At 41.4% G+C, this 10,151-nt stretch overlaps 1 protein-coding gene across 1 annotated transcript; it reads left to right on the top strand.

The window, feature by feature from the left end:
* Nucleotides 1-709: 709 nt before the first annotated feature.
* Nucleotides 710-9,757, top strand: RTCA (RNA 3'-terminal phosphate cyclase). The gene is made up of 11 exons (XM_068405911.1): nucleotides 710-923; nucleotides 1,048-1,148; nucleotides 2,139-2,282; nucleotides 3,664-3,787; nucleotides 4,294-4,352; nucleotides 4,875-5,016; nucleotides 6,190-6,314; nucleotides 6,553-6,611; nucleotides 7,215-7,309; nucleotides 8,484-8,588; nucleotides 8,943-9,757. The coding sequence occupies exons 1-11, from the start codon at nucleotides 879-881 to the stop codon at nucleotides 9,039-9,041; spliced, it is 1,098 nt and encodes a 365-aa protein (XP_068262012.1). The 5' UTR covers nucleotides 710-878; the 3' UTR covers nucleotides 9,042-9,757.
* Nucleotides 9,758-10,151: the final 394 nt, after the last annotated feature.

The raw sequence follows: 10,151 nt of genomic DNA, 5'->3' as shown, positions 1-10,151 counted from the left end.
CACAGGCCAGGGAGGGCGGTGGCAGAGGGGGCCGGGAGCGCGGGGTAGCCGGCTGGTCGCGGCCGGGCAGCGCAGGCGGCGCCTCCGAGCCGTCACACGCCCACGGGAAGTAACGGGAGCGGCTCACGGGAGTTCGTGTAGCAAAGCGCTGGCGGTGGTGGAGGGAGTGCGGCTTCCCTTGGCCGAAGTGGCGTGAAGGGCAGCGCGAAGGGCCCGGCCTGTCCCGGTACACCTGCAATAAAATCCCGAGTGTGACTGCCAGACCCACACGCGTATGTCTCTCTGTGCTGCTTTTAGCGATCGTTCGTGGGGAAAACTACTCGCTTGTACGCGGCAGGAGTCCGGCCGCTCTCCCCTGGCCTTCGGCGGCGGCACATGCCATCGCGGACCAGAACGGTGCCCGCGGGGCTGCCGTCCCAGCCGCCGCTCGGTCGCGGCCTGCGTGGTCCCGCGTTTGTCACCGCTCCGGCCTAGCGTGGCCCTTGGCCGGGGCCTCGGGCAGGGGAAAGGCATTGCCTCCTCCGGGACGCCAAGTGGCCGCAGCTCAGCCCTGTTCCGGGACTTGGTCGTTACCGCGGGGAGAAGTAAGCTCTCGCCGCCCGCTACGAGGCTGCCCGGGCGCTGGGACCCGCCGGCGGCTCCTCACGCAGCGGAGCCGCCCCTGCCAACCCACGACGGGCGGGCCGGAAGGTGGCTCCGCTGTGCGCCTGCTCCAGCGCCGCCGCCCAGCCCAGGCACCGGCAGGTTGGGGCGCCGCCGCCACCGGAGCGCATCTTGGGGGGCTGCTTCGCCGGGGGCTCGCCGTTTGCAGGGCCCCGCCGGGACCCTATTGGCGGGGCAGGGGCCTCTGGGAGAGACAGCTCCACTCACCGCCAGTCATGGACGGGGACAGGGTGGAGATAGACGGCGGGATCATGGAGGGGGTGAGCACCAGCGGCGGGCTGGCCTCGCCTTACCTGGCCCCGGGCAGTGGTGACGGGCGGGCCGGTAGCGGCCGGCTGGGTGGGAAGTGCCGTAGCGTCTGACGAGCGCAGTTTCTCCGTGCAGGGCGGGCAGATCTTGCGAGTGTCCACGGCCCTAAGCTGCCTGCTGGGCCTGCCGCTGCGGGTGCGCCGGATCCGCGCCGGGAGGAGCCAGCCCGGCCTCAGGTAACGTCCCGTCCCGCCTCCTCACGTCCGCTCACCCGGGGGGCTGTCCCGGGGCGCGGTGGTCCCCGGGCGCGATCAGCGGAGTCTCGTTAGGCGTGTGTGAGGCCCTTCCGGGCCGGGGACGCAGCCGTGCAAACGCCTTGGCTTGCTTTTGTCTGAAATACCTCCACGAACAAACCCCGTGTATTTCCAGTGCTTTAAGAGGGGCTTTTTATCAGCAAATCCCGTCTGTGGCTCGCTTCTGCGGAAGGACCGAGCGCGGAGGAGAGCTGGGTATGAGCCGCGCGCCCCGCAGTCTCCCGGCGAGAGGGTTCGGAGCCTTCGCCCGCTCCCCTCAGCGCAGTTCCCGCCCTGGCGCCGGCCGGCTGCCGGGGCGGGGGGGCGCTGCCTCGGTTGCCCCCGTCAGGCACCTCAGGCTGACGGGGCGTCTCGAAAATACTTTCAAAGGTGCTAAGCAGACCGCACCGTATGAAACGTGAAATACGGCTGAGGTCATGTAATGCCTCAGCAAAACATGGTTCACCGAGCATATAGTGTTAAGAACAGCTCGTTTCTTTCCCATTTAAATTACTCGAACAAATAGAAACGCAAGCACAGCAAGACAGATACATAGCAAAACTCTTAGCTCTTGTGGCTCTGGCAACCAGTTACTGGCTTGGCTCCAGTTCAGTATTGCTGTCGTTATCCCATTGCATTTTTGTCCAAGCATTTATCACATTAGGACAAGCGACTGCTCCTGCATCTCATCTGTCTGTCCGGACCCATTCTAATGGAAAACACACCAGAATCCTGCAAATTCCAGAATGGCGCTCCTTTGGCTCCTGTGAACTCAGGAGAAGTACTGTAGGAACCAGATCGAATTTCTGATCCTTGTTTGATCTGAAATTTGCAATCGTAGTATTTATTAGCTGGTGTTTAGTAGTTCTTTTAATGTAACATGAGTATATAGTCTACTTGCACGTATCTTTAACTTTGCATTGTCACTCCAAGGCCTCAGCATCTGTCTGGATTGGAGATGATTCGAGATCTATGTGAGGGGAAGCTGGAAGGGGGAGAAATTGGCTCAACAGAAATAACCTTCACTCCTGGGAAGATCAAAGGTGGAACCCACATAGCAGATACAAAAACAGCAGGGTATGTCTTTGTACATGTATAATGACTGACCAGTAACTGCTCTTAACTGCTTTTGATAACTTCAAAATTATGACAGAAGATGTTTTGGTAATTTTAAAATTATCACAAAGGAGCAGGGAAAAAAAGAACATTAACACATGGGTAATGAGCCAAAATGTGTGCTGCCTGAGCCAGATATATGTTGAACATTCGATTAATGTTATGCAAAAAACAGCTACCCATGTATTTAAAACTTTATCCATTATTTTTCTCACATTAGTACATTACATATCAGGTCAAATGCATCAGATTAGATAAGTATCTCAAATCAGTGATATCTGAAATAATCATCATACAATAAAGTAAATTTTGAGAGTTTACTTACACACATAATGGTACAATATGGTATGCTAGTCTTTTGGAACTCGGAATGTATTCTATCCATGGTTCTTTCTGCCTGTGTTTCATCTATCTTGTATTTCTGTGTTGGGTCCTTTGTTCTTGGAATCTGTTGCAAAACCAAGTAAATGGGTTTAGGTATGGAAGGCTGGTGTGAACAGCTGTTTGGAACCATAAGCCAGGTTAGGCATAATTTAAGAGAAATATTTTTCTGAGCTGCAATAGTATAAACAACGAAGCTGATGCCTTTTACTTAACACAGAAAGGTTTGAGGAAGCAACAATGCAGCAGAATTAGTAATTAAGCACAAGGGGAAAAAAACGAGAGAAAAAGTATGGTTCACAAACATTTGGAAGTTATTTAAGAAAACAAAACCATGTTTTCTTCAGTTCCAGTGGTGATTACTGTTTTCACAATTCAAAATGATGTTTGAAACCCCTGTGAGATAACTGTTTTGTTTTGCTGAACAAACTTACTTTTGGAAAATTTATTTTGGAAGTCTTTTATTATCTATGAAATGTGGAGAGATTCAATGATAGGAGAATCCTATATCTAAAAACATATTTTCGATGCGCCTAGATTTTCTTGTGTGGGATGCTGAACAGCTTCTAAACAATTTTGTGGTTTTCTAAATATTTTAAAATAAGTATTAAAATGCTAAAATTGCTGCCTAAGCCTTTTCTGCTTTTATCATCTGCTAGCTAAACCTACAGTTTTCACAGTCCCATCACTATACTAAGTAAGCTACATTACTTTTATTTCAAACAGGAATATTAAAGAAGCAATTATTGTGAAACAAAAACCTTCATATTTAGGCTTGCTAAGGACATGAAGTTTTAAATAAGTATTCCTAAGACTAATAAGTTTACTTTATAGGTAATGTTCAAAATCAAATACTTATGTAAATGCCATGGAAAGTCATGTGCCTTTGATATGTAATGATCCTATGGAATTCTATGGATTATGACTGCACGACATTTGAGTATCTTGTAATTGCTTTTAGGAGTGTGTGTCTACTGATGCAGGTAGCAATGCCCTGTGTGCTGTTTGCTGCTTCCCCATCAGAACTTCATTTAAAAGGTGGGACTAATGCTGAGATGGCTCCTCAGATAGACTACACAGTCATGGTAGGGAAAAATTTCTTTGGCTTGGTGCGTCTTTGATGCATATGTATGCAATGTAACTACTGTACTTCTGTTGTTCTTACTGCAAGTTTACTTGTAATTATGGAAATAGGCATGGGAATATAACAGTGTTAGCGTACTGTATGTAGAGAGCATCAGTGTTTCATGGCATTCCCTGAAGCAGCAACTAGTCTGTTTGCTTTGAATTACCAAAGAAAATTTCACTTAAAATGTATTCTTTATTCTAGAAGTGCTGTGAATTGTTAAGAATTTCTCTTCCTCTTTCCATAAGAAAATCCTTTTACACAAAGTGTCATTCAGAATGAAGTATGAGGAATGTCAAATAAGCTGTATGGATGAGACTGCCTATCTTTTTTTTTTCTAGAATGTAACTGAAATTTTTGTGTTGAACTTTTCTTTTTTTTTTTCTGGAAGACTGCATAAAATAGTGTGAAATTATAAATGCAAAATAGATTCACTCTGTGGTTTTATATATGCTTGTTTTTCAGGTTTTCAAGCCAATAGTTGAAAAGTTCAATTTCACATTTAATTGTGACATAAAAAAGAGGTGAGTTACGGAGACATGTGGCAGAGGCAGGCCTTACTGAATCAGTGTGTGAGCGCAGAGGCACACACACAAGGTGCTCTCAGTCAAGCTGAGGGATGAATTTATAATGCATGAACTAAGCTGCATTAGCTGCCCCTGTGTGTACTGTCACCATATGATGAATGTGATATGGTTCTTTCCTCTCTTTTTTTTCACTGCTGAGTCTTCAGCTGCTGTTTAATGTTTCCTGTGGGCTACCCTGAGGGAAGCGCATGCTGAACAGGCAGTATGTTACTGAGCTTGTTCTGAGATGCCAGTTATGTTGGTGTTAGGTAGTTGACAAGATGTGCATTATGAGGTAATACTGTTAGAGAACCTAATTCTATTATAAAGATTTCTAAGGCACACATCAAGAAAATTCATATGTACAGTAACAGAGAACATGAAAATGTATAATGAAATATATGAAGAGCCTTCTGGCTCTTCTCTTGGTTTCCTTGTGATCTTTGCATTTAATTATATCTGATTACTCTTCCTAAATAGGGGCTACTATCCTCAGGGAGGCGGTGAAGTTGTAGTCCAGATGTCACCAGTCAAAGAGTTGAGCCCAATAAACTTAACAGAACGTGGCACAGTGACAAAGATATATGGAAGAGCATTTGTTGCTGGAGCACTGCCTATAAAAGTAAGTGCTGGTAATAGCTCTGGTAGTATCCAACTTCATATATCTATATAAAATTGCATGTAATCTGCTTAACATACCTCTACTGTTCCTGTATTCTGCAGTCTTTCACATACAAACTAAGTAGCCTTATTAAATGGTTTCAATTATTCAGGTCGTAGAATAGAATTTTGGATGTTTCTAAAATGCATTTATTGCACAGCAATATGGTAGCAGCTAAAACAGGAAATAAGAACGGTATCCTTGATATCCTTTATATGACTGTTCAAAAGTCTTTAGCATATATTGAGTGGTATCTTATATCTGATTTACGTATCGTTCATATTTACGTGTATTATTTTAAATCTGAAATCATGGTCCTTGTTCATAGATTTATGGGTAAACTATGGTGCACTGTAATAGGCAGAGGTCAGACTACATCAGATTTTTCAACCATTGCAGAGGGTATTAGAACAAGTTAAGGGTAGGTTTAGCTGAAGATAAAACAGAGAAATTTGCTCCTTTGTACCCCCTTCTTTCTCTTGTTCCTATCCTGTCTGTGTTTACAGAGAATTAGCGATGGGAACTCCTCAAGGCTCCTTCTCACACACAGGCTAGGAATTAGTAGAGGGAGGAACAGGAGAAACTGAGTTACTTTTTGAAGAGCTGTGGACTGTTGGTTTTGGTCTTAAAATCTCTAAACCTATGAATACTGGCTATGATTGGATCACAAAGATGGGATAAGCTTCATCTGCCCCCACCTGCCTGTGATTTAAAATTGTTATTTTATATATTATATCTTATAGAGTATATCCTGTACATAATAATTGTGGGTTGTTTTGTTTGTTGGGTTTTTTTTGACAATCTAGTGTCTTAACATAGTCAAGACTAAAACCAAATCTTTCTCCCTATGAATGGAGAAAAGTTCTTGAGTTTCTATTGATATTGAAGCTTCTACATACATCACTATAATTGTTATTTGTTCAGCATTTAATGTTACCTTAATTTTGTGAGAAAATTCTCAGAAGAGATTATGTTCAGTGCTTGCTTGTAGGGGTTTTATAACAATCCTTTGTTTTTCTAGTTAATAAAGTAGCCCCTTTATTCTGGGACTCACTGTAATAATTAAACCTATGAGGAAAAAGGATTACTATAGTTACATAATTTAATTAATGTTTTTACCTCTTATCTTGTCAGCTGGCAAAAGACATGTCAGCAGCAGCAGTGAGATGCATCAGAAAAGAAATCAGAGATCTTTACATTAACATTCAGCCTGTTCGAGAACCTGATGATCAAGCCTTTGGGACTGGAAGTGGAATAATGTAAGATGACCCCAAACTTTCTGTAAGCCTGTAACTTTCTGTAACCACCTGTAACCTTGCTGGTTGATTAGCTAGATCTTGATTACATATCTGATAAATGAAGTATAATGTGAGTGATTTTGTTCTTAATGTTGATTCTGTTTTATCTGATTAGCATTGTTGCAGAGACTTCAACAGGTTGTTTGTTACCTGTCTGAGTTATTTTGTTCTTAATATTGATTCTGGTTTTCCTGCTTAGCGTTGTTGCAGAGACTTCAACAGGTTGTTTGTTAGCTGGGTCATCACTTGGCAAGAGAGGTAAGAGTTCCATGAAATATGCCTCTTTCACATTTAACTTAATGTACTGTTAACAAATAGGAATCTGAAGTATAATCTATTCAAAGAGCTGATGCTTTGAGTGTTGCATTTTTAAATGGATGTTGTTTAGTAATAAAGGACAGTGGAAATGAGCAGATTTTAAACATCATAAATGGAATCTTACACTTTGTACTAAGCTGCTTCTGCATAGTGACAAAAATTGTGAAATTCTTAAACTCGCCTTTTACCAGTATAGATTGTTAAGGATCACTGAGTGGAAAATGCTTCAGGACTTTTAAGAACATACAGTCTGTGGCTTACCTGTGAAGTTTTTGTTGAACAGTAAATCCAGATGTATATCTAGATTAAAAGGAATAGAAGTGATTTTGGTTTTAAATGGTTTGAAAAAAACGTTTCTCTGACCAAGTGGGGCTACTTTCTTACCACTGCTTAGGAAGTATGAACTATGTCATCATAAGATGGGTTTGGGTTTTTTAAGCAGACATTTGAGGCAAGACCATGGACATCGGGTTTAAAAAGTTGATCATTTCTTGATCTTTTTTTTTCCTTCTGTATTTTTCATCTCCTGGATTTCTCTGTTAGGAAAGAATTCTGACAAGGTTGGCATTGAAGCAGCTGAGATACTGCTTAGGAATCTTAAACATGGTGGAACTGTGGATGATTCTCTGCAAGACCAAGTAAGGCTCCTGTATGTGTTTACATGAAGTTAAAGTAGCAAGAACATGCATGTATGTATTACTTGCAAAGAATATCAATCTGAACAGGGAAAGAATGACATGTAGATTTCAAAGTTATACATATCTGCATAGGTAGGCGTGGCCTTACATAATTAATTGATAATTAGAAGTCATATGAGATTTCTGAGTGTCGTAACAACATCACTAGGATTAGCAAGTTACATATAATTCTTAGGAACCATACATGCTCCTGGCTTTGCACCAACACCCTTAAATTTTCCCTCCTGTAAATCTTAGTAGGTATGGAAGAAAGAGGTAGGAATTTGCTTCTGTTTGGCACTCCATGTTAGTGGAGTAAAAATAGCTCCCTGGTTACATATTAAGAATAATACTAAGTGAAGCTATTAGAGAACGGAGTATCTAGGAGGTGCTCCTGTTTGTCTTGCTGACCTAATTTCATTTGAGAATTAAGACCCTCTACTATCTTATTTTCAATAAGGCAGCCTGATAAGAATCTTGGGCTGTTCTAGATAGGATGACATTACCTCTTAGCTGGAAAGACCTGGCCACACATTACTATTCTGTAGTATAATAGAAAGTATTTAGGTCTTGGACTCATCCTAGTTTTTCCAAAGCGTGCACAGTACAATTGGTGGAAACATGCCACAGCTAGATTCAGTGTGTATGGGAACTGCTCCAGAGTTACAGCACACTTTGCAGAGCACTTGTCATGGTGATGTTTGTAAATCAAATCAGATTTTTTTAAAGTATCTGTCTGGTGAATATGTGATCAGAAAGTGTTAGAATTAAAAAGCCTCTTCCTGAGTTTTACATAGAGGTGATCTACCAAGCTGGAGTCTGACATGACTTTTGGGAATTTCGGGGCAGGAGGGTGGAGGAGAGCAAAGTTAAATGTAGTAACAGAAATTCAGTGGCAAACTCCACTGTGGAAAAGTAGCAGCCCTTCTGTAACAGGCATTATGGTAGTAATTTCAGAGCTTCTTGAGCCTTGGATCACTCTTAGCACTCAGCATTATGAACTTTTATGAAACTTGGCAGACCACATTTTTACATCTACAGACGTTTTGCATGTTTTTCCTTCTTTTTTCTTTTTAAGCAATAAGTTCCTAGGATCTGAGGAGTTACTTAATAATTGCTGTTCCTTTCCTTTCAGCTGATCATTTTTATGGCGCTAGCAAAAGGGGTGTCTAGAGTGAAAAGTGGGCCAATTACACTTCATACCCAAACGGCTATACACTTTGCAGAGCAGCTAACAAAGGTGAGTCCAAAAGTTCAGGAAGTTTTACCTATCAGTTGTCATCCAGTAACTAAGCAATGTACAGTTTAGCAGGCATTGTGAACTGAACTTGATCATGGAGAAGAAGCACTGATAAAAATAATTGCTACGATATTTATATGGGAGTTTACGTGTAGAAAGTGAACATACTTTAGAGTGAAATGCCTTTAGAATGGTTAGATACTTTTACCACCTTTATTTAAATGTTTTTTAATGAAATCAGTCAAAGCTGTAATATACATAAACACATGGCAATACGATTATTGGGCATCAGATACTGAATGTTTAAACTTACGTATGTTATACCTTAGTGATGTATTTCTAATCCTGTTTTAGGCCAAATTTACTGTGACAAAATCAGAAGAGGAAGATCCTAGTAAAGATAGCTACATCATTGAGTGCCAAGGAATGGCGATGACAAACCCACACTTATAGGTATTAAAAAAAAAAAAAAGGCAGCAAGCTGACAAAAGCAAAACTCAACATACCTCAGTGACGTATTGCACTACATTTCAATGGATGTATAATATGCATGTGAACAGGAGGAGCCTTCTGTCACATCAGAGTGATTTAACTTCAAGGATGATGTTGAGTTTTTCCTTGGTGTACTGAGAATCTGGTGTGAAAAATTGAAATGTTACTTTTCTTTTTTTTTTTTTTAATTATTAGCAGCAAAATGAGTACAGACAGGACAGCAAATAGAATACATTGTGTGTATTTGAGAACTTCAATTAGAAGCTTTGAAAATTCAAATTCACCAAAGTAGAAAATAACTATTTCTGTTTTGAAAAAATACTGACTCATTTTTTTCCCCTTTAAAAAAATGTAAGTTTTATTCTTTTGGAACTTTTATGTTATGAGGTATATGGAATGAAATGCACCATCAAATCTGTATCACTGTTCTTCCTCAACCATTTTGCTTAAATTGTGCATGAGAAAATAATAAAGCAATATCACTATATGAAAGCCCGCTGTTTGTATTTGCTGTTCTCTCAGCAGGTTGTGTTAGTCGGAGATGGCTACAAAGTAACTTTCCAGAAGTATAATTTCTTTCTCTCCCTACAGAAAGAGCACTCAATGCATAAAATAATGTTCTTTTAAATCTTTTTAAATCTATTTTAAAAAACCTTCTCAGACAAGCTAGAACATTATATCCCAAACAAAAAATATTAACTTTATGATATGATTAGATTTTCTATCTACAGTTGCCCTTGTTAGCATTCTAACTGGGTCTACATTTTCACCGAGCTGTTGTTGTTTGTTCTTTTTAAAGGGAGTACTTAATTTCAGCTGAGATCAGGGAGCTGTCAAACACAAATATATATACAGAGATACATACATATATGTACATACAGGTGTATTTAGGCATATAATATCCAGTTGTGTTATCCCCCAGTCTGGCCTTGATCGTGCTGCAAAAGCTTCTTCTGCAGTAAAAGGAAGATAAAAGGTGAGAGAGATAGGGCATAATTTGTTTTGCATGTGAAGAACTCAAAATCACAGAGTTGGAATCACTTACTTAACCAAAACCATATAAATGCACTC

The sequence above is a fragment of the Nyctibius grandis genome, chromosome 8 (genome assembly GCF_013368605.1).
Source record: "Nyctibius grandis isolate bNycGra1 chromosome 8, bNycGra1.pri, whole genome shotgun sequence".
NCBI classification, from domain to species: Eukaryota; Metazoa; Chordata; class Aves; order Nyctibiiformes; family Nyctibiidae; genus Nyctibius; species Nyctibius grandis.
Note: the sequence above shows the minus strand (reverse complement) of the source record. Positions and strands in the feature narration are given on the sequence as shown.